Source organism: Gadus chalcogrammus, chromosome 18, assembly GCF_026213295.1.
Source record: "Gadus chalcogrammus isolate NIFS_2021 chromosome 18, NIFS_Gcha_1.0, whole genome shotgun sequence".
Lineage (NCBI taxonomy): Eukaryota > Metazoa > Chordata > Actinopteri > Gadiformes > Gadidae > Gadus > Gadus chalcogrammus.
Window position 1 is genome coordinate 10,354,207 of NC_079429.1, and position 23,908 is coordinate 10,378,114.

The following is a 23,908-nucleotide window of genomic DNA, read 5'->3' on the forward strand; positions in this document are numbered from 1 at the left end:
TCAGGGCCACACCCCCACCCTCCTCCTTGACCCGCCTCGCTCCTCCTCATTTGCACTAAAGCTACAAACCCCGAAATGGAGCGTTTGGGGAAAGCTCAATGTGCGACTGGCTCATAGTGGCTGTATTTCTGCACCACGGCTGAACTTCAGGAACGTCTTCAAATACTGTGTTAGGGGCCCACTAATATCTATATCAAAGCATCCATAAAGCATGCCATGGGACCTTTAAGACTGTGGTTCTTCCTCTTTACATTTTTGAACCATTCGCAAGAACATCATGTGAAGTGAAACTCTCAACGCCATTTTTTTCAGGTTTTATCGATTTTATTAGATTTTTTTGAACAAACTGGCAGTGAAAAAGAGCAGTGTGGGCCCAGGTGTGTCAGTCAGCCGTCAGACCCAACGGATAACACTGTTTACCTGGCTAAAGCGGGACACAAACACAGGTCCAGACTGGCACTGCAGAGGGACACGGCGGGACAGACGGACTGTGGCTTTAGCATGCTGGAGCTAACACTTCAGAAACCTGAAATCGCCGTATGAGTCCGCAAGGTGTTCCCCATGTGGTTTGGACTGTATGCATGGTGTGAACCTGGATCACAGGTCTAAACGTGGAGCTAAACGTTGAGTACATGCCTGTGGCTAGTGTATTCCAATTTTAGTAAATAACCTCAGACACACAGTTACGTTTTGGGTAAGGTGTAACCCCAAGCAGCTTTGGCCCTTATTGCTTCGCCTCAAACTGCCAAATTCGTCACATAGAAAGCATCCCACACTACTGATAATAATAAGAAAAAGGCATGATACACCAAGTCAAGACCCTTTCATGTTATTAAATCGTTAATTTGTTTCCACATAGTCGGGCACGTCAATAAGGTCAAGCTGCCAAATGAAGATGATAAATATTCCAATCGCTAGATTGTCGTTATAACAAGTGATGAATCATAACGATGGATTATTACACTTTAACAAGATCCATTTTTTCATAATCTTGTTGAATATGAGGTTGCGTTACAACTGTCCTTGACTACTCCACCTTAGGGAGAACGCCACTAATAGTGGAATTAGTTGAATGGAGGTAAGGCAGGAATCATAGGTTTCTCTTAAATTCTAAACATTAAATTCTAAACATTATTATATTTACCACAGTGAGCACGAATGATGATAATCATATAGTGTCTTAAAAGATACGACTAAAAACGCACTAGTCAATTCAAATTCCGGATTAAAACAAAAACAGGCATGGTGTAATCGATTTGGTTATGAACTGTTATCTTGGTTGGTTTCACAAGAAGGCACTATTATCCAGGGCTCCATTTGGACTTTTATTTTTTTTTAATACATGATGGAGTCCAACTGGTTTATTTAATTGAATTACACTGGCGCACGCATGTTCTGCACAATTCTCTCTTTGCACCAACTCAGTAAACAATATAACTCCTGATCTTTGAAACAAGATCACAATAAATTTCAAATTCAAATGCAAAAGTAAACTGTAAAACATTCAAATAGGCCACTGCTACTCCAGAGACAAACATTTTAACATTTTCAATCACAGTAAACCAAACAGATATTACAACAACAAAAAACACCCCGAAAGCAAATTCTATAAAAATGTGATCTGAAGAGACAATGCTAAACTTTCCTTTAAAACTTTTATGTTATTAAGGAGGTGCTTTCTTCCAAACAAATTGACGGTGTATTCTGATGGAGCTGTTCAGCCCACTTGTTCTATACCCGGGATCGAACCCAGAACCGCCAGAACGCCCTAGCCACTACATTATCCTGTGATGGTGACGGCCCTGTCCTGTATTGGCAATGGTTTTTAGTTTAGGAATACAATCATCACTCATATAAAAAGTGGATTCCATGCAGCCCTACTAAAATCTCATTACAGATCAAAATAAATCAAACTAAAAATACCATCTGACTGTGTCTCGGCTGGTTGGCAAGTGTTTCTAGGCCAGGCCTTTAGTTATGATCGAGTTATCGCCTTTTGCCGATTTGTTCCTAATGGTGCCAGAGCGCTTTCCATTCAAACAACAGCCAATTATGCCACCTGGTATGATTTCTGCCAATTTCAATGGGAGTTAAAAGAATGCCTTCCAAGCAAATGTCCACATTTTTGCACTTTGAGTACCTTTGAAACTAGCGAGAAGAACATAAAAGGCGTTATATTGCCAGAAGGTACGAGCTGGAGTATAGACTAATATGGAACCATTGATCCATGTTTAAGGGAGGAAGAGTAATCCCTTTAAAAAAAAAAAAAGTACACGTACTGCATCACTGCGGTCCTCTCTCTCACGTCACACTGCCCACTCAAAGACAAAACGATTACTGTCAAAACTAGAATTTTTTTCAAGCTATAAAGGGCACTCCCGACTGCACTTATAAAACAAAACCCAGCTATGATACTAAACTGTGAGGGAAAGCCTGGGGCGCAACTCTACACATGGTTGGTTGAGGTAGTCAGCTTCACTGCCCTCACGTTCTGCCTCAGCTCTTTTTACCATCGCACGGGAAAAAGGACAGCTTAAACCAGGGAAGAGGTTCAGACACAGCACAGATGACCTCGACCAGGTGCTGCAAAGCATTGTGGGTTGTACACATTCAGGGTTTGGTCCCGCAAATAAGGTGTATATTTTCTCAGTTGTTATTATTGAAAAGTATTAGTTAATATTGAAAAATAAATAGTAACAAATGTGATCAGTGGTTACTACCATTCAGTCATTACGGAAATTATTTGATCCAGAGCAACTTAGTGGAGTCAGCTAAAGGTTATTAAGGAGCTAGCAGAGGTTATACGGTAAGGATTTTTCTTTGTCAGTTGCGTCAAATAATGTTGGGAGTGTGAATGTAGCTTGTTATTGTTCATTAGTTATCAATGTTAACTGACTCTGAGATAGCGGACACAAGGTCACTGTTTAGAGTTGTTGTATAAAAAAGCACATATCACAGAACCCCCCTCCAAGTTCCACTGCAACATAAAAATAAGAATGATAAAGCTCACTTCAGGTGAACTATGGCAATACAGCATACGGCTTGCATTCTGTGGCTTAAACGCATGAACGACAAACATGTGAGCACTAACCCTGGCCGTAAAGGAAATGGCGTTCTACAAGCGCAGGTATACGAGGAACGTCGGACGGCCACAAGCGTCTTTCGTCGCTGGGCATTCGTGGCTTTTTCCCGCCTCGTTGGTTGTAACACCATTAGACAACGTTTTATAAATCGCCCGGACGTGTATGCTGAGGTACCCTTTTGGCCTGAGATCCACCAGATACACGTTTGATAGAATAAGCAATACAAAAGAATAGAATTGTTAATTCACATTTCCCTCTCTATTTTGTTAAAACTACCCTCAGTCACCTAAAGAAAACTCTGCACCTTAATCCGACTGAAGTCATCTCCTCAGCAATCCTCAAATGCACTGCTCAATTTGTCAAATGCTTAATTTTAGCAACCACAAAAGCGTATTATTTTTTCACCACTTCTCACAGCCAAGATACTTCCAACACGTTCTGGCGCTTGATTAGCACATTGGTCACACGATAAAGCCAAGCATTTCCAATTCACAGTAAAAAAAAAAGAGATAAATAAATATTAATAAAAGCCTCAAGTAAACAACACTGTAAAAATAGGATGTGTGTAGGTGGAGAAACAGCGCCCTCTGTCTGTCACCTGAGGTCCAGCACGCTAATTTTTGAATCCCTCACGACCACATGTTTACAGATCTGGAGGCAGAAAAATAACAAAATCGATTCAACAAGAAGAGACAAAAAGCCACATAAAGATAAAGGCAACAGTCCAAAAAATGAACGATGTACACGTGCACTTACGGTAAACAGAACCGGCTCTTTAGAGTGAGGGTGAAACCCTTTCAGTCTGCAGGCCGACACCTCGGCCATGCCCGGGCTGGTCAGCTTAAAAACACCCGTACTGAGAAAGAGAAGAAGCGAGACGGAGAAAGAGTGAGAAACAGATTTCAATCTACAAAGGAAACATGTTCCAGCATAAGAAAGCGGTAAATCACAGTCATCATATGTTCCTCCTGCGGCCAAAGGACCCAGAGAGAGGCAGCGAGAGCTAGGAGACACCCACGCTCAGACTCAGTGTACATCTATTACACACAAACACCCGGGAGACCGCCACGAGTGTGCGTTCGCTGGAGGGTGTCCGTGACGAGGGGGGACTTACTCGTTGTGTTTGGGCGCACACACAATGGCGATGGCCTCAGGCAGCATGAGCTGGTAGGAGCAGTGTGTGTGGAGGTCCACACTGGACAGGAACGCTGTCTGGGTGGGGTGGGTCTGGAACCAGGGAGGGAAACAATCATTTGAGGGAGTCTGATCACCAAAGTTGTTTGTTGAACTAATGATAGGATGACTGTACAAAGGAGTGCCACCGAGGCATTTTCATACAAACAAGATGTATTTTGGGACTGCAATCAGTCTCAGAGGTATTCACAGGATCCCACGCACCGCCCATCCCAGCGGCCGCCCTTTAGAGTCAATCATGGGATTTGCACGGTAAACCTTGTTCTTTTCATGCCATGTCTCACAAAAGACTTGGTGGAGGTTGGAATCTAACAGGTGTCCCAAGGTACTAGGGACAAACGCTGTACCAATACACTACATCAACCACACTCACACCAAAGCATGCAAAGAGTCACGCACACATACGCACGCCACATTGACGTAAATAGAGAGACACACAAATGATGTACACATGTTAAGGGAAGGGTCCTCTATGTTCCTGGCAAGTTTCAAGTTCTTGCCTCCAATTTACGCGGACTTGTGATGAAAATTGAGCCTTAGCGCTTAGCCTAGCATTTTTTTTTAAATTTTCAAATTGGCGCTGGGAGCTCATTTTTGGAGCCATCGACACACATTTTTGCACACATGTGCAGGAGGGTGGTCTCTATGTGCATGTGCATTCTGCTTCCTTCTGAAGCTGACTTTCGGGTTGATTGAGTAATGTTTGCAAATAATTAATATATATATATATATTGCAACTAAATATACATTTTGGCCCCTAAATATATACCTGTACATATATGGATAGATATATAACCTTAAGTGTTTCATAAATCTATGAAAGACTTAGGGCTGTGGTCTATTGTTGTCCTGTGAAGCCCATTGAGGCTGGAACTGTGCTTAAAGGCAATGGAAATAAGCTTGCTTTGATACACGGAGCTTAACAGATGTTAATACACCACTTGAAAGCTCCTGCTGGATGACCATATGTAAATGTAATACAGCGAACCTTCTTTTGACCTCGTGGCTGTGTTCTAGCAGTATTTACAGAGACAACAGATCGATTACAAAGCCCAGAGAGACAATAACAAGCAGGTAGGAGGGCAACAATAGCCGCGCTTGTGTCAAATATCAGCACACATCCCAGGCTAAAAAAGCAGAACCGGAATAAGACAATATACTCAGTCACCCAAAACAATACAAATACACAACATTTGTAAGAAAAGCCACAAGGTTTTTCGGGTTCTTCATATTTAGAATATATTTCTGCCAAAGTTACCAGCGATCCTCACACCAAAACCCTCTACTGCTAAGTGTTAGCCTATTATTTGAGAACATGCACACACACCCAGCATGTGACTAATATTTTAGTCCTCCATTCCTCTACTGACTCCACTTTTGCTCTCTCTCTCTCTCTCTCTCTCTCTCTCTCTCTCTCTCTCTCTCTCTCTCTCTCTCTCTCTCTCTCTCTCTCTCTCTCTCTCTCTCTCTCTCTCTCTCTCTCTCTCTCTCTCTCTCTCTCTCTCTCTCTCTCTCTCTCTCTCTCTCTCTCTCATCATCCCCAATATGCACTGTGAAAATATGGAAAGATGAGGGTTTGGTTTCCATGGTGATAGGATAATATCCATATTACAATGGAGGTCACTATGTGTGTGTGTGTGTGTGTGTGTGTGTGTGTGTGTGTGTGTGTGTGTGTGTGTGTGTGTGTGTGTGTGTGTGTGTGTGTGTGTGTGTCCTTGCTCTGTGTAATGCATGTTCTCTGTGCGTGCACCAGCGTGTGTGTGTGTGTGTATGTGTGCGTGTCCATACATGTATCCAGCCCAGTGTTAGCAGGTTGTGGTGGTCCTGGAAGCTGAACAGTTCCTCCACGTTCTCCATGTCACAGAAGTCTGGCCCGGCGGACTGCTTAGGAACCACCACATGGGTCAGCAGGAACTCATTCTGGGTCTGGAGGGAGGGAGGGAGGGAGGGAGGGAGGGAGGGAGGGAGGGAGGGAGGGAGGGAGAAGAGAGTATTTCTAATCCTAAAGTCGAAACAGTATAAATTTCAGTATAAATAGAGTCAAAATATCAGGGCTCATATTGCATATATTAATCTAGTGCAATGGTTTGTCACCATGAAAGGAATGCTTATAGTGAGCTAAAAAAAGGGCTTCAGAATTCATTACAGATAATGGGCTTGTCAAGGGCTTATTTTTCAACCTATTCACATCCCAGACATTTAAAAAGAGTAGATGGAGTTGCTAACACGTACAATATTGACTTTTTAAACTGAAAGGATATTATGATTCAGACCAAAAATGAAACAATAATTCAGTTAATATTGTTTTGTTAGCATATATTTTCAGTTGACTTGTTTGTTTGCTTGTTCTGTTCGCTATTGGATTAGCTACTCTTGTTCACTGGTAATTTTGCTAGCCAGTTATGATGGATTAGAGACCACACACCTAACGATAGATAAAAATAAAGAACAGTCCCGATTTTCAGAACTGAAAATCTCGCCAATCTCTCGTAATAAAATTCTTGAATTTAGTCTAAACCAACATGGCGGTCGGCCGTAAGTAGGTACTAGCTATCTTACCTTTTGCAATCATTATTTCTGAATCTTTTTAATTTGTTGATTTGTTGGCGTGCCACAGAGTGTGTTGGTGAGTCAATCAGTTGGATAGTCTTTTAGCCAGTAAGTAAGCTGGTTGTTACCAGTTTTCCACAGAGGACTCCACAGGTCTCGATCCCCCTAGCCGTATTGGAGTCGGCCAATAACAGGAAGCGATACGTCAGGTCTCTGGGAATAGCAACTCTCCTCAAACCTTCAATACGCTGGGCTGGAGAGTCAGAAAGAGAGAGGGTGTGAGAGAGAGAGAGAGAGAGAGAGAGAGAGAGAGAGAGAGAGAGAGAGAGAGAGAGAGAGAGAGAGAGAGAGAGAGAGAGAGAGAGAGAGAGAGAGAGAGAAAGTCAGAGAGACGGACGTGACCTTTCTGGGGTATAGAGATGAGAATGGACCCTGGAGCAAACACTTTCTGAAAACAATATGAACTAGTCACTACATTGAGGAAAGCTGCTGGCAGTGTTATGCACTGCCCTGCAATCAACTAGCTGGCTGGGAATACAATATACTGTTGATAACAATTACTTCTGCTTGACCATAAAGAGGCAAACGATCAGGCTAACAACAAAAAAGGATAAGGGAACCAATATGATAAGGTTTGTTACACAGGTAATGACACACTGAGTCAATACAGGATATGCTACAGGATTGCAGGTACATTCAATACAATACAGCATAATGCATTGGAGACTCAAACACTTGTTGTTACTGGAACTAACAAATGGATGTGTAAGCAAGCTTGTATTTAGCTTTTTGGTTGTAAGTGTGTGTGAGTGAGTGAGTTAATACTCACTCTGTGCTCCAGTGAGAGAGGCAGCTGGCCTACTAACATGCACAGCCGATTTATTCCTGTTGGGGTCAGCCCCCTGGGCACGCACATTGTTTTTGATTGGCTGCCTGGACAGGCAGGAACCGTCAGTCACTTCAGGCACTTTATGCTCGGTCTGGAAAGTAGAAAGAGAGCGAGAGAGAGCAAGCGAGAGAGAGCAAGCGAGAGAGCCAGAGAGAGAGAGAGAGAGAGAGAGCGAGCGAGAGCGAGAGAGAGAGAGAGAGAGAGAGAGAGAGAGAGAGAGCGAGAGCGAGAGAGAGAGAGAGAGAGAGAGAGAGCGAGAGAGAGAGAGAGAGATTCATTACGTTAATTCATTCAAATAAATTAACCAGGCAGCTCTGTCGGGCCACCAAAGAAACTAACAAGACGGGAAGCAGTAGATCCGTCCTCCGTTGGCTAGACAGGAAATAATTTGATTTTAAATCTATTGACTCATGAACGTGTTGCATCAATCAGACAAGTGTTTATTTCAAGTTGGGACTTGTCTGTAAATAAATAAGGGGCAGGATAATGTAGTGGTAACGTTATGGAGAGTAGCTGGGGAGAGTCCCAGTCAAAAGGTACTGGATTCCAGCACAAATGTCCAACACCCACTCAGAATTGGCATGTATCTGTGTTCTTTAAGTGTCAGCTAAATTACTTAATAGTAATACAAAATCAAAGTAGTTACTCTAAAGTGCACTTTCACGTTTTTGCGCTGGTGGGTCCATCTGAGACATAAATAATACAGTTAGCTAGAATATTTAATGTATACCTTCTGCTCCAACTCCTCTCCTTTCCGATTGGCTAATTCCTGCCGTCGTAGTTGGTCCTCAAAGAAGCGGAACTGTTCTGATTCTATCTGCATTCGCCTGAGCGAGGCTACCCTCTGTTTCTCCTCCTCCAATAGGGAGAGCCGATGTCTCTCCCTGTCCAAGAAGGAGAGGTGTGGAGGTGGGTGCTGGACACGCCCGTCCACCACCACCACGGACTGGCTCTGGGAGAGGAGAGGGGGGGTTCATGTCGAAATGAGTTCATCTCAATGAAGGACATGGGGAAATTATGGGAAAATATCCAATGAGTTGCAATGAAGAATCTTGCAAGGGAACAGATATCTTTGTCTGGCAGAATTATAATTAAATAGTCTTTACCAAAAACTTCCTATAACTCTCTCCAAATCAAAACTAAATTGTAACATGTAAACGTTGTGTATTAATACCCAATGGGAAACAATGATGAAACACACACAAACACGAAAGGGACGTGGCACAAATGCAAACCTACAATAAGACACCAAATATAAACAACATACACACCAATACAGCTTAAGAAGTACACTTGATTTGATGGAGCCTTAAACACACCAGTACCTAAATCACAGCCGCACACCTCCATAAGAATAATGAATAATAATAATAATGATGGGATTTAATTTATATTTGCTACAGCTCTTTTCTACATACTCAAAGAAACTCACACAGAAGGATCATGATAGAGTCCCCAGTATATATCACATCACTCCCCTATCTACCGATATGTATCTCTCCATTACAACAATGCACTCAATTACTATTAAAACACTCACCATGTGGACACCGTTCCACTGAATAATTCCCATTAGTGCTTTAACAGCAAATCAACAACAACAACAACAACACCTCTGTTCACTCCGTCTGCTTGGCGAGAGATTTAGACACCTGACTAATCTGCTTATCTCACACACAGATCCAGCCAATGGACAGCATTCATGAACTAATGGAAGGCTGCTGTCTGGTTCGTCCATGGGACGATGGTATAGTCCTAGTATACCCATGGTATGACCCACCCAAACATCCGCATACACACGCAGCGCGTAGACAGGGGCATCGCCCACACACCTGGGCTCTCAGGTGCTCTGTGTGCTCCTTGTTGTACTTCTCGTGGAGCAGCTTCTTCAGCTCGTCCTTACGGGGAAACGCCACGTCCTGAAGTTTCTGTGTGTGTGTGTGTGTGTGTGTGTGTGTGTGTGTGTGTGTGTGTGTGTGTGTGTGTGTGTGTGTGTGTGTGTGTGTGTGTGTGTGTGTGTGTGTGTGTGTGTGTGCGAGAGAGAGAGAGAGAGAGAGAGAGAGAGAGAGAGAGAGAGAGAGAGAGAGAGAGAGAGAGAGAGAGAGAGAGAGAGAGAGAGAGAGAGAGATGACAGAAAAAAAGACAGGAGAATAAATCCTAGGGTTGATTGGTAATAAAAATATCACAATTGTATTCTATATTACTAACACACCTACAGCTATGTTTAATGCACAGGTAACATTGAAACGTAATTGCAGTTGAGCCAGTTTTCTCCCTCCCTGCCTTCTTGACAATCAATTGCTCTGGTGGGAAAAATAATCAATGTATCCAGCAGTAGTGGATGGGGCACTTTTCTTTTGTACAAAAGATACTTTGCAAGGCATTGTGTGAAAAGTGAGCACTAGGTGGACCTCACATTAGTCAAAACGAATTGTGGCAACACTTACCTTCATGATGAGCTGTTTCTCTGGAACACTACACTGATGGTAGTCCCTATGGCTGGGAAGTTTCTCGACAAACAACCTACACACACACACACACACACACACACACACACACACACACACACATCTGATCAATAATTCTCAATGATTTGATGAATGAAAAAACTAACTTATAAATTAATGAATAATAACGGCATTTAGCAATTTCAGTCATTCATCTAGATGTATTGAGTTCATGTCGCTGTTCACTGTGTACATATGTGTTTGCATACTATGTCTACAACTGTGTTTATTTTGCGGTTGTTGGTATGTTCTTGTGTCATTAAATCAATCCTTTTTCTACATCTCCACAGGATTAATAACAGAAAAAGTGCCTAATAGTAGAGCTGTGTGCATAAGAAAACCTGTGCCAACAAATTTGGTGAATAACCACTGATTGTGTTAAGAGTTGAACAAGGCAACATTACAGTGCTCACAAAACCACCACACAAACGGCAATCACTCATGGGGTTCATGCACTCTAAAATGAAGCGCACTTCAGGCTTTCAATTCGGCTCAGGAAGAGGTGTGACCACAAGTGGTGGGTGGCTAAATTCTGTCTCTTTTGTTACAGTGAGAGAATCACAGCATGAGGAAGTTAGAGCGACATCACACTAACATACAACGACATAAACAGAGATAACAACAGTGTTGATCAGCCAGTAAGTATATTGGTGCTTGATATTGATTGTACGCTTCGATTGAGCTCTTGCTTCACCTTGGCCTTGGATAAACCTGCTCCAAGGTGGCTGAATGTAAACCTAGTAGCCTGGTTCAATAGACCTCTGCGTCTCTCTGGAGCTCTTTATGGAGTTTGAATCCCTCCTGGGATTCTGTCCTTGATTTCCTCATGTACGATTTGTTTTCCCACCTCTGACCACCAAAATAAATTGAGCTTCAAACTGCTAGTCTTTAGAAACATGGTAGGGTGTGAACCATTGTCGGTACTCACTCCTTAAATCTCATTCCTTCGTCTTACATGCGTTCCTCCTCCACGCCCTTCTGCTCTCGCTCTCCTCAAAACCCTTAAATCGTACCTGCAGCACCTTGAATATCATGATTATCCTCACTATTTTCCTGATCCCTACTTTGATTATCTCCATTAATGACATCCCCATTATCCTCATCAGTATTATGAGTATCTCCATTATTAACATCAGCATTATCCTCATCAGTATAATGAGGATCTCCATTATCAACATCAGCATTATCCTCATTAGTATAATGAGGATCTCCATTAGATAAGATAAGATAAGTCCTTTATTCATCCCTTTTTAGGGGGAAATTCTTTCTCTGCATTTGACCCATCCGGGTAGCCGGTGAACACATACACACATAGAGGTCCACACACGTGGGGTACACAAATACAGGTGCACACACAGGTACACACATGCAGTTACACACATGGGGGCACACCGGCACTACCGGAGCAGTGGGCTGCCGCAGTGCAGCGCCCGGGGAGCAGGGCACTGCTCCCCGGGCAGCGCTATCCTCATCAGTATGATGAGTATCACCATTCTTGACCTCATCACCATCCACCCGCCACTCATCCTCCTATCACTGGTCTCTGCGCGGCGGCGGTGGCGGCGCCTTACGTGATGAACTTGTTGTAGAGGACGTAGGCGTTCTCCAGGCTGCCCTCCTCCAGGTACACCGCCGCCATGCGCTCCATCTCCACCCCCGAGCGGAGGTAGCGCCGCGGCGTGATGTCCTCGTTGATCTCCACGCTGCAGCCCATCTTGGTGAGCGCCCGCACGCGCTCCACCGCGCTCAGGGACACGTCCGTGTAGTCCGGCTCCGCAGCCAGCTTCTTCTGTAGGGGGGGAGGGAGGGGGGGACCGGACCGTCAGGAAGAGGGGGTGGGGGTGGGGGAGGAGGGTGGAGGACTGTTGGGTTGGTGGGCGGGTGGGTGGATTGGTGGATGGGTGGGTTGGGGTTGTGGAGGAAGATGGATGGATGTACACACATGGATGGGTGGTTGTCTGAATTTAAGAATAAATAGATGAATGGATGAAGGAGGAGGAATGATCATGACGATGAATGGCTAGATGGATGGATACATGCACACTGTAATATACACGGACGGTTGCATGAGTGCATGAAATCAGGAAAGTCAAAATATGTCTGACTGTATGGATGGATGGATGGCTGTATGGATGGATGGCTGTAGGTCTCGACAAAGCGGCTGCCTGGAGGATGGATCAGAACACGTGTGATCATGGTTAAGATCGGCAGTGGTAAACTCCCAACCACTCAAAACCAGCATGAGCTGGATCACACTCTAAAATCAAAATTCCATTTAAGTTGGTAGAGTTTCTGCTGTCGCCACTATCACACTTGTTGGCATAGATGCATCGTTAGCAGTTGTTGCTTGGCAACCACTATCAGTGCGCTCACATGGTCGTGTCAAGTCCAAGAGTGCATCTGAAACAGCATACTAAATAGTAGGGAATAGCAGAGAATGGTAGTATGTCCAAAAGATATATGCAGATTGTATAGAAGAAAACATTGGATTATTTCTAGCAAAATATTGTCGAAGTCAAACTATGGGCACTACAGTACCGCACAAATCGTAGCATCTAGTCTGTGTAGCATGTGTAAAGCCATACTCAACCCTTAACCTTCTTAATATAACATAATTCATTGTTGAGGGGTGTGTTTATAAAACAGCATTAGAATGAGAATTACTAACAGGAAGTGACACGCCCATGAAGGTTCTGCTTGGGTTTTTGTCCCTCTTGATCACCAACCATAACCAGTTTATGTAATAATAACCGTATCCATTTCAAATTACTAACTTAATAAACAAATAAATATCCCTACATAAAACTACAACATTAATAGATTGGTGATTGTATACAATGAAGACCATAAAAGAGAGCCCTTCTATGCTTATATCAGAACCAAGCAAATGGTGCAAGAATTACATTTTTGAACTGTGGCAACACACCTCATATCTGCTGCTCAGGGTGTAGTTGCATTCTAAGTAATACTACGATGATTCATATGTGCAAAGAGAGCAGCCGGATGTTAGCTTTGAAAAAGGTGTGCTGGGCTGTAGCTCAGCTGTGACCGGACCACTCTGTTAAAAGCTCTGCCTGTCCGTCTTCACTAGGAGATGACTACTCCTCTGTTCCCCTCGCTCACTGAGTATACGCGTGTGTGTGTGTGTGTGTGTGTGTGTGTGTGTGTGTGTGTGTGTGTGTGTGTGTGTGTGTGTGTGTGTGTGTGTGTGTGTGTGTGTCTCCTGTCTTCTATTCAGAAGGAGAAGGGGACAAAAAGGAGAGATCCGCTCACCCACCCCCCCCTCCTCCTCCTCTCATCTCATCTCGTCAGGATGGAGAGAATGAGATGAATGCAGAGATGCTCGAGATGTAAAGGGGCGGCAGTGAATGAATGGATGGAGGGATAGAGGGGTGAAGAGGGGGAGGGCGTAAGAGGTTTGAGGAAAGATCAATTGAAGGAGAGTTGACAGGTGGATACATAGATGTCAAGGTGCTCACAAGTCACAGACACAGACGACCGTGCATGCACTCACACACAAACAAAAACACACGCACACACACACACACACACACACACACACACACACACACACACACACACACACACACACACACACACACACACACACACACACACACACACACACACACACACACACACACACACACACACACACACACACACACACACAAACAAAAACACACACACACACACACACAAAACATTCTAGCATTAACTTCCGCAACCTTTGGCTTGAAAAGGGGAAGCGATAACTTTGATATCTGCAAAACACTTTTTCCTCCTTAAACTTTCTCTCCTTAAACTTTGCCTCAGTTTCTCGCCCCTACATTTACTCGTTCAAAAGTCTTGACAGATATCATGTCCATTATGCTGTCTGAATCTATTGAGCTGCAGATCTGCCTCACAGACCATACTGGTGAAGCCATGGGTGGCCAGAGATACTTAGATATGCAGTCAGTACCAGCTCACACTAAAGACGATGCCTGGAGCAAAGCAAAACAGGAACATGTTGCTTAATTACAGCCTGTGTATCTGAAGAAAGCCATGCATAGACACTGGGAAAATGGATAGCCTGCTTTGTGTGTGACATGGTGGTTTTGTGTTACTTTTGTGATGCGTTACAGTTGTGTTGTGTAACTGTTGTTTGTGTTGTGTTACTGTTGTGTTGTGTAACTGCACTTTTTGTTGAGTTGGGTTGCGTTACTGTTGTGTTACTATTGTGTAACTGTTGTGTTGTTAGTGTGGAGTTGTCTTTTATCATGTTACCGTTTGTTGTGTGTTTTTCCAGAGCTGTGACTCAGAGTGGAGCTCTTGTGTGGCTAAACTGTGACAAACAGATGAAGAGAAGTATGGCCATCGTACTCCCACAGAACACACTCACCAATGTCTTGAAACTGAAGCCCTCCATGGTCAACCCTGGGTGTGTGAGTGTGCGTGTGTGTGTTTGTGAGTGTGCGAGCGTGTCACAGCCTCTGGTCTGTACACAGCCGGGGTGTCCATCTGCCTTTTCCCATGATGCTTCACTGCATGGATGAGAGAGAGAGAGAGAGAGAGAGAGAGAGAGAGAGAGAGAGAGAGAGAGAGAGAGAGAGAGAGAGAGAGAGAGAGAGAGAGAGAGAGAGAGAGAGAGAGAGAGAGAGAGAGAGAGAGAGAGAGATTGAGAGAGAGAGAGAGAGAGAGAGAGAGAGAGAGAGAGATTGAGAGAGATTGAGTTATAGACGGACAGACAGAAAGCGATCAAGGCTGACGAGTTGGTTTTGATCGGTGAATCATGATTCACACGCCTGATTTTCTTTCCTTTATTCTCTTGCAACGCTCTCACAATATAATTCTCTCTCTCTCTCTCTCTCAATATAATAAGGTTTCCCGTAAACGGGAAACCTTATTTCCTTTGCCTTCTTGTAATTAAAGCAAAATTCCATCTATCCAAATTGCTGTGAATAATAGTTAAGACTGAAGCCTAACTACCTAGAGGTCGGGATCCGTGTTACAGAAACGTCCTAAATTGAAAATCCTATCTTACACTTCTACCTATCTTAACTTAGGACTTAAGATAGGAAGTTTCTGTAATACGGCCCCAGAGGTTTGAGGTTAAAACAGGTTTATCAACTGTCACTGAACAATATCTGGCTGAAGCACATTCTCAACTAACTTAACCAAACAACATACCTCAACGACCTTGAATCCATTTAATTGTTGGCATGACAACCAGTAACAGGCTGTTGACAAGTGACTCATACACTTGCATAAAAAGAGAGAAAAGGAGAGAATTTAAGGGAGATTTTAACTGAAAGGTAAACACGGTCCAAAATACTAAAGCTGCCACCATATTTCTTCTGAGTTTAGTTTACACTAAGCAGCTTCCTGTAGTGCTCCCATTGGTTAGGATACTTTTATCCCGCGCCTATCGGACGGAAGGAATTGATATCCAATACAATCCAACCTTCACAAAATATAATTGCAATGTGTGATTATGGATTATCTTCCTGTCTCCTTTGATCAAGGCTTCTCTAAAATAAGAGTATGATTTGTAAATAAAAACACTAATTAATTAACGATATAAAAAATGTATTAAATCAAAATATGCCATTTCAAAATGCCAGGTTATATTGCCATGGCAACTAGTTTTAGGAGGCTAATAGCACTGAGACAGAGAGAAACGTTTAGAACCATTTATTAATTAACATTTATTTGTTCCATATCTCCATTCATTATTAGTTGTCTTTTGTCGGTTTTCTTGGTTTATTATTGGTTATTATATTATGAATGAACACTAATATGGTGACATTTATGTTTGTCTCAATACAGCTAAGGGAATAACCTTCAACTGCATAGAGAGAGAGAGAGAGAGAGAGAGAGAGAGAGAGAGAGAGAGAGAGAGAGAGAGAGAGAGAGAGAGAGAGAGAGAGAGAGAGAGAGAGAGAGAGAGAGAGAGAGAGAGAGAGAGAGAGAGAGAGAGAGAGAGAGAAAAAATAGTTTGCAATACAAGAGGTCGATTGAAAAATAGATTATGTCTTTTGCAGTATTTTTCATTTGGATTCACTGAACTTGGGTGCAGCTCTTCTCCTATACTCTCTATCTTTCTAGGCATCTCACCCTCTGTTCCTATCCCTTTCTCTATCGCAGCCTCTCTTTCTGTCTCCCCCCAGTCTCTCTCCTTCCTCTCCACAAACCCTCAATCATCATCAGACGGATATAAGACTGGGATAACTCATTTATACAATATGCTGCAAATTACATGTGCCCTAAATTGTCCTCAATTAACAGCATTTTAAGAATTGTGATTAATCAAAGAATATTGAGGGTGGGTACTCTCGCATATTAGTATAGAAGTTGGAAAGCGTATAAATAGGTCAGAAAGATGGGCAGGCAAGCAGGCAGTTTCTCTGAATGACAGCCAACCAGAAAAGTCAGTCAGCCAGCCAAACCCTCCATAACTGCAAAGAGCAGAAATGCCGAGAATGCCGAAAGAGTTTGGGCTTAATGAAGGATGGGGAAAGTGGAACGAAACGAGGGACAGAAGGGCAAAGTCGTCCTCCAGCACACTGAAACGCAACGTCGACGGACTATACATATCAGAATAAAAATACTATAGCTAGGCCTACCCGACGGCTACACGATATTTCTTTGTAGTATTGCCTTGAATAATGAATCAGTTCAATGTTGCTCTTCAACATTCATGCACCTGCGCACTGCCACCTGCTCTGCCAGAGGTTTTCAAAAGATTTGGCCATCGCGACGCGTGTCGTCATTCATTTTCTTTCTAAACACGTTTCCCCAGTGAAAGTACACCACAGGACGAACACGACCGTGGGGTTTTGGAAATAAACAACACTGGCCGTCGTTCACCCCTGTCTCACCTCGTCGCTATTCAAGTATAATACATGATGTAATCATGAATATGGAGGATAAAAAAACGTGCGTTCACTTACCATTTGGTTCACAACTCGAAACCTGGGAGGAATCGGCTCTGCCACATGGGACACATGCTAGGGGTGGGAGAGAGGATAGGGGTAGAGATGTGGAGAGAGGGGGGAGAGAGACAGAGGGGAAGAGAGACATAGGAGACCGTGAGCATAAATGTCACAATACCTATTTAGTCATCCACAGATCCACTCTGTTGCTGGCGATCACAACAAATGCGATACCTAAAAAAAATCCATGTGCGAGCAACCAGACGTGCAGCGATGTAAATCCCAATTCGTTTACCGGCGATGAAATGTCTGGAAAGCTGTGGTTTCGGAAAGTACCAGAGACAGAGATGGATGAACCCTCGCCACAGAGTGAATGCTGGTGGCCGCCGAGCTCTGTCCGCTGGCAGGGAAGGTTGGTTCAACTCGCTGACTTACATTAGTGATGGGAAGTAGCAAACGAACTGCCCCTTTTGAACCGCTACCGTATGCCGACTCGGAAATGAATGGGCGAATGGAAATGATGTACAAACAGATAAGGGGGTGGCGGGGGGTTGGCGACCCTACTAACAATGGGACTATGCTGTGGACCACAATCTCATTGTTTATATAAATACATGTTAATATTACATCTCCCAGAATGGATTTTGTACAGCTGTAAGGGGAAAGGAGGGTTGACTGGTGATGGCTTTCTAGACATAAAACGTTCTTTATTTTTTTGGTCTAATTTAGACTAAAATTGAAAAATTACTAGGCCTACATGTATCGTTTCGTAGGCCTATATATATATATTTTTTTTTTTTACAAATACTTAAAGGTGCAGTGTCTATGATTTAGTGGACTGAAGGTCCCCTCCCTCTCCAACAACCTAGGTGAGGCTACGGTGTCCTGTTGTACAGGCTTTGAATATGCCAGTAGCGAGTTGGTATGTGTCCCCGCTGTCCAGGTCCTCTTTGGAATATAATGACCCTGATACCAGCTTTGTTATTCGGAATATAATGTTTTTGAACGATATTTTTTTAACGTCATTTCTGTTTATATGTGGTTGAAAGATAAAGCTCATCAGGCAATTTTATGAAAAATGTAAATGAGCAGAGTCTGCACGCCACCTTCCCCTGTCACCTTGCATTATCAACTAAACCCGCCTCCAATGACAACGGGAGCCTCTGATTGGTCCAGCTGTCGCGGACGGACTGAGAGAAACTAGCGAGGACTGGAATTTATCATTTCCTTTGGCTCTTGCCAGGCTAGGATTCCACTATGTTAATGAACACTGTGTTATAGACTCAAAACAGTTGTAGGACAAATACTGACACCTTGTGGGGTCTTTAAGCTATGATATAAACACCACTAGAATATAGAATATATTTGTGTATGAAAATTAATAATTCATTCCATCGTAATAAATACATTTTGAATAAGGTTTAAACAGGATGATAATTGTGTATATGTGTATCACTGAGGTGGGTTACCAGGCCTCTGGGAAAACAACTGAAATTTGGCATGGGAAAAGTGGTTCTTCTAAATTCACCCTACATATGAGCAAATGTGCTCACCCTCATACATTTCGTAAGTCGAAATGCTTTCTGGGCTCTCCCAATTACGTTATTTTTAGTAATTTCGTTATTTCCCTTTTTCTAAGACTATCTGCTGTGTCGCCGTTCGAAAGAGACGACTCCTTATCGCAGCTGTAAACCCCATCCTTTCTAAACAGCTGCAGTTCTGAAGGGGAATGTGTCACATAAAGGGGAGGAGCAAAGTATAGTAGACACACACACAGAGACCATCACACGCATAAAAAAAACACACACATCACAACCACACACGCACGCATGCAAAAATTGACGCACGCATGCTCTCTCTCTCTCTCTCTCTCTCTCTCTCTCTCTCTCTCTCTCTCTCTCTCTCTCTCTCTCTCTCTCACACACACACACACGCATACACGCACGCGCGAACACACACACACACACACACACACACACGCACACACACACACACACACACACACACACACACACACACACACACACAAAACCGCACTACAAATAGAGAAACATGTAGGCTGTTATAGCCACTGAGCGCAATGCATTCAAATATATAATCCGCATTGTATCTACATTTGAACAAAATCTCACGTTATTGCCATGTGTTTATTTATTTATTTCAGTCTTTCTGACGTTATATCGAGCATGGGTTCAAATTGCCTGAAAATAAGTGAATGATCTTGGGTAGTACCAATCGATTTGTTTGATACAAGATGATAGCCTGTTCGTTAAAGAAATGTTCCGCTAGAGGACGCACAAAGGCAACATTTTTGTACTGTAGGGCCTATGCATCTCTACACCGTCAGCTTAAACCAGGCAGAATATTGCAGGTATTGTTGGTTGTAAATGATAGCCCTAATAAAAGTATGGATTCAGATTCAACGAGCTTTATTGGCATGAAAAACGTAACATTGACACTGCCAAAACATAAACAGTCAAGTACAACAAAATATACAAAATACTAATAGTAAAACTGAATGTGCCCTATCCAGTACAGGATTGGTCGCGGCCAGTGTGAACATGTTGATCATCTACGTAGCACCACGTGAACGCTCATCGCGGAGCCAAGAGCGCGCCGGTAGAGAAGGTGAGTTAACGTCGCACCTTTTCCCCGCCGTCATTGCGTCACCGCAGCGGCTCAACCATGGGGATTGTGTATTCGGAGGTAAGTGTAGTATTAAGTAATTTACGTTATTTATGAACCTTTATCCGACCAGACTCGGGGGAAATCTTTAGTCTACTGTAGCTTACCTGGCGAAAGGCAACATCTGGTAGCCTGCGCCGCATATCTCGTTACGTTTAGACCGAACCAGGCTCTGTCTTCCTTAAGCGTGTAGAAGTTACAACATGAATCTGGAGAACAGCCTATCAATATATGGTGATGAAACACGAGTTAGTTTGGTAGTGTTGGTGTTGGTGGAGTATAGGACAGTATAGCCTAGACCTGTAGCAACGTCACATCGAAAAACTGATGGCCTATTCCAATATCTTCTAATTTTCATTATTTAAAAATGCTTGATGGATACTTTTGGTACCAGGGTTTCCCTCCACCATATATCATATGTTTTGGTCTTGCAGTAGACTTGTTATAAATGTACAAAATATAAATAGTCATTTTTAAAGGCAGATCTACTTGTGGCAGGCCTAATAGGATGATGACCAATGGAGTATGATTAATTATTGAACTGAAATCCGCACTTGCAGGAGAAGTGATAGTGTAAGTCAAACATAATATATATGTGTAAATACCCACTCAAATTGGAATACACACAATACACGTATGTACACAATAAGTGATTCAATATTCTGTCTCAGTAGATCTTGAACCATCTTCCATTGGATATACCATTGGGTCATATGTACAACATGTCTATATTTTTGTGTGTATCTCCGTAAACCTCTGATTTAGTTTTCATTGACAACACGTGGTTGGCTGAGGTTGAATACATCAGAGCATACCTACTCCTAGCCATTAAGCATACTATTATGTTTGAGCAGCCCTGCACACGGTTTGACTGAGGAGTAGTGGGCTATTGTATGCTGAGAGAGTGACAGCGCAAAGACAAGGTGCGGTTATTCAAAACCAGACATACTTGTCTGGTTTTGTGAAGCCCTGTTCTTCCAAAAGCAAAAGATCAGTAGATTAACCAACAGAAGAATAGCATGCAAACTTTCCATTTCTGTTTGTATAACTTGAAGTAAACATTTTAAATGGGTATTGTAGAAATGTATTTTGCTACACTTCACCAAGCTGGCTTTTCCAGGCTCCTCGAAACCAAGAAACAGGATGATGATGTTGTTGAAAACCAGTTTACTGCAGAGTTTAAAGGTGAAGTTATTCAAAGATTTGATGTGGGAGTGTAATGGTGTGCTGGTTTATGCCGCCTTCAAAACACTCGGGAGTTTCGGAGGTTCGGACCTGAAGCTCGGAAGAAAGTGCTTTGAACACGCTGTTGGGTCGGAGTTTCATGAGGAGGTAAAGCAACCCAAGTCCTCCGAGGTCACGTCATAACAATGGCTGTCCATTGCATTGATAGACTAAAGTGAACATGCAGCAAGCACTAAGAGGCAAACTCAACACCCATTCTAACACTTGCATTACGATACATTATAGCTTACAATTATAGGGTTAGGGTTAGGGTTCAGCAAAGAGGCCTCTGCCGGCGTCCATGCTTGTTGTCGTTATGAAGTCTATTCTCACGGTCTGTTTTTCCGGTTTTATGTCATAGCCTACGAACTTCTGAGGGGCGTTTCCTGAACACTCTTATTTCCTGAAGAAGGGAAGGTTTACTTAAAGAGCTTGCGAACCCCCGAGCTGTTTTGAAGGTGGCAATAATCTGCGCAAATTGATTGTTCAATGTGTAACAGGTGTGCAGCCTCACCCAGCCCCAGAGCTAATTGGTCTGTCTCGGGCCAGTCGACGCTGCTTAAACCAGGCGTTAACCACACACTCTCCCCTTTCATATTCCATTTGTGTGTAGGACAATTTGTTTTTTTCAACATCTGCTTTTTTCTATTCTCATCCCCTCAACTCTTCCCCCTCTTCACCTCTCATCTCCCCTATCTTCTCCTCCCCTCCCCTCCCCTCCCCTCCCCTCCCCTCCCCTCCTCTCCACCAGCCTGCCTGTCAGGCCGCCTTCGACAATGATGTACGCAAGCTTTATCACGTCCTCAAAGCAGACCCCGCGAAGCTCAACGTCCAGGACGAGGGCACCGGAGACACGCCCCTCATCGCTGCGTGTCGTCGTGGCAACCTCAAGGTGGTCCAATACCTGCTGGACAACCACGCAGATGTTCATTTGACGAACAAGGTACTGAAGCAAAAGAATGAAACCACGTGCAAATATTGTGTGCTTTCAATGCTTTGTGTTTCTGTGTTCTGTGTTTGCAAATGGAATTACCATGCACCAGCACAGATCATGTTTATCCACCGTTAGCCCCAAGGTACACCAATTTATTTTCAACATCATGGATAGCAGGTGTATTGGGTCGTTAGGTATCTAGACTGGAGCTGGAGATGAAGCTGAAGCTGATGTTTTGCCCGCCTGCCACAAAATGCAAATGCAAGCAGCACTAAACTCTGAGAGAGGTGCTTTATTCTAGTGGTTAAGTCCTCGCTCATAAATGTTCATATCCTCACACAAACATTTGAATAGCCAATCGTGAAGCACCTTGGAACCCGGGTTTAGAAAGAAATAGCAAAGCGTTGCTCGGACTGAAACAGGCTCCTTGCCTCCCCCCCCTCTGTCCGTATGAACAGAAACAGAGGACATGTCTTCACTACGTGTCCAAGAGGACCTTCACTGCTCTAGACTACCTGATGATCATCATCCTCATGCCCATCCTGCTACTAGGATTCTTCATCATGGTAACCGTAGCCCACACCATGCTTCATGATTACTGTACCTCACTGTACGTACGGTCATGTACAGCATGATGGGATGTTACCCCTGAAGTTTCTCACCTGAGAATAATAAAGTGCATCCTTTTAATATATTATAAAAGCATAGCATCCTGGATCTTGTGTGAAACAAGATCAACCGTAGTATGTTGGTAAATATGATTTTTTCCTTTGCGTGTCTGTGTGTAGGAGGACAAGAAGAGGAAGAACGAGAAGCTTATGAAGATGATTCTGAGCAGCAGTGTGGACATCAACGCCAAAGACTATGTGAGTGGAACCCGCGTCATTCGCTGTAGCCAATCACATCCATGTGTGTCTGGCGTACAGGGCTGTTTGATTGGCCAGGGGATGGATGGATGATGGAACGGGTGACGAAATGTTCATTGGAATTGAACCCCGGTGTCCGGTTGGGTGACAGTAGAAAATACTGAAGTATACTCAACAACCCAATTGGTGTTGGACATTGTATTGCTTGACTCTTATATTGATATCTGATGTTACATGTGATGATGTATGCGAGTTTGATTTGGTTTCATGACAGAAAGGAAACACAAGCCTGCATTACCTGTCCCATAAGAAGAGTCAAAGATTGGTGCCGTTGCTGCTGGAGAAACAGGCCGACGCCGGCGTTAAAAACAACGTAGGAGACCACACACACACACACACACACACACACACACACACACACACACACACACACACACACACACACACACACACACACACACACACACACACACACACACACACACACACACACACACACACACGTTGATGTATTTGGCTTTACCTCTCTGTGTCTGGTCATTAATCAGTATTAAAACTATCCACTGGAAAAAGGTTCTTTATTTCCTACAACTCTCCTCTTGTACTCCAGTTGGGACACACAGCGCTGGACATAGCCAATAAAAAGAAGTTCCTGAAGATCGTCACCATGCTTAAGAAGGCTGGCTGACCGCACCAAGAGACGAGGAGACGGAAAGGAAGTAAACGGACCCAGTGAACTGACAGACGCAAATATGTAAATATCAACAACATGCGAGTCAACAACGCGCTTCTATGTACCATAACATTCTGTAATAACCGTTTTGTTTTTTCATTTGTATCACTACTTCACAACTTCCCATAAATGCATGTTATTGAGTCCCCTCTTAAAACCCCATTGCTATTTACAGTCAAGAAAAACCAACAGGCAAATGTATATTCATATTTCAATGTAAACAAAGGAAAACTTTTGTAGATATTCATGAAAGATTTTAACGAGATTACGAGAATTCTAAATTAAAACTGAATCACAATTGTATCTCAATGTATTGGAGTGTCTTT

General features: G+C 43.3%; 2 protein-coding genes across 3 annotated transcripts; one reads left to right on the plus strand and one right to left on the minus strand.

Moving 5' to 3' along the window:
- Nucleotides 1-314: 314 nt before the first annotated feature.
- Nucleotides 315-17,602, minus strand: stambpl1 (STAM binding protein-like 1). 2 transcript variants are annotated; one of them, XM_056577439.1, is made up of 13 exons: nucleotides 17,436-17,602; nucleotides 17,159-17,215; nucleotides 14,608-14,749; nucleotides 11,795-12,012; nucleotides 10,164-10,239; nucleotides 9,549-9,644; nucleotides 8,447-8,668; nucleotides 7,657-7,807; nucleotides 6,956-7,080; nucleotides 6,066-6,203; nucleotides 4,198-4,310; nucleotides 3,840-3,939; nucleotides 315-3,734 (listed from the first exon to the last, which is right to left on the minus strand). In XM_056577439.1, exons 3-13 carry the CDS (start codon nucleotides 14,632-14,634, stop codon nucleotides 3,678-3,680), a joined length of 1,323 nt encoding a protein of 440 aa, XP_056433414.1. In that variant the 5' UTR covers nucleotides 14,635-14,749; nucleotides 17,159-17,215; nucleotides 17,436-17,602; the 3' UTR covers nucleotides 315-3,677. The 2 variants fall into 2 exon arrangements, with proteins under 2 accessions (XP_056433414.1, XP_056433415.1); XM_056577440.1 differs by having other exon boundaries at nucleotides 17,375-17,602.
- A 2,136-nt stretch (nucleotides 17,603-19,738) lies between these two features.
- ankrd22 (ankyrin repeat domain 22) lies at nucleotides 19,739-23,904 on the plus strand. The gene is made up of 6 exons (XM_056576823.1): nucleotides 19,739-19,846; nucleotides 21,801-21,992; nucleotides 22,442-22,549; nucleotides 22,772-22,849; nucleotides 23,124-23,222; nucleotides 23,460-23,904. Exons 1-6 carry the CDS (start codon nucleotides 19,826-19,828, stop codon nucleotides 23,535-23,537), a joined length of 576 nt encoding a protein of 191 aa, XP_056432798.1. The 5' UTR covers nucleotides 19,739-19,825; the 3' UTR covers nucleotides 23,538-23,904.
- Nucleotides 23,905-23,908: the final 4 nt, after the last annotated feature.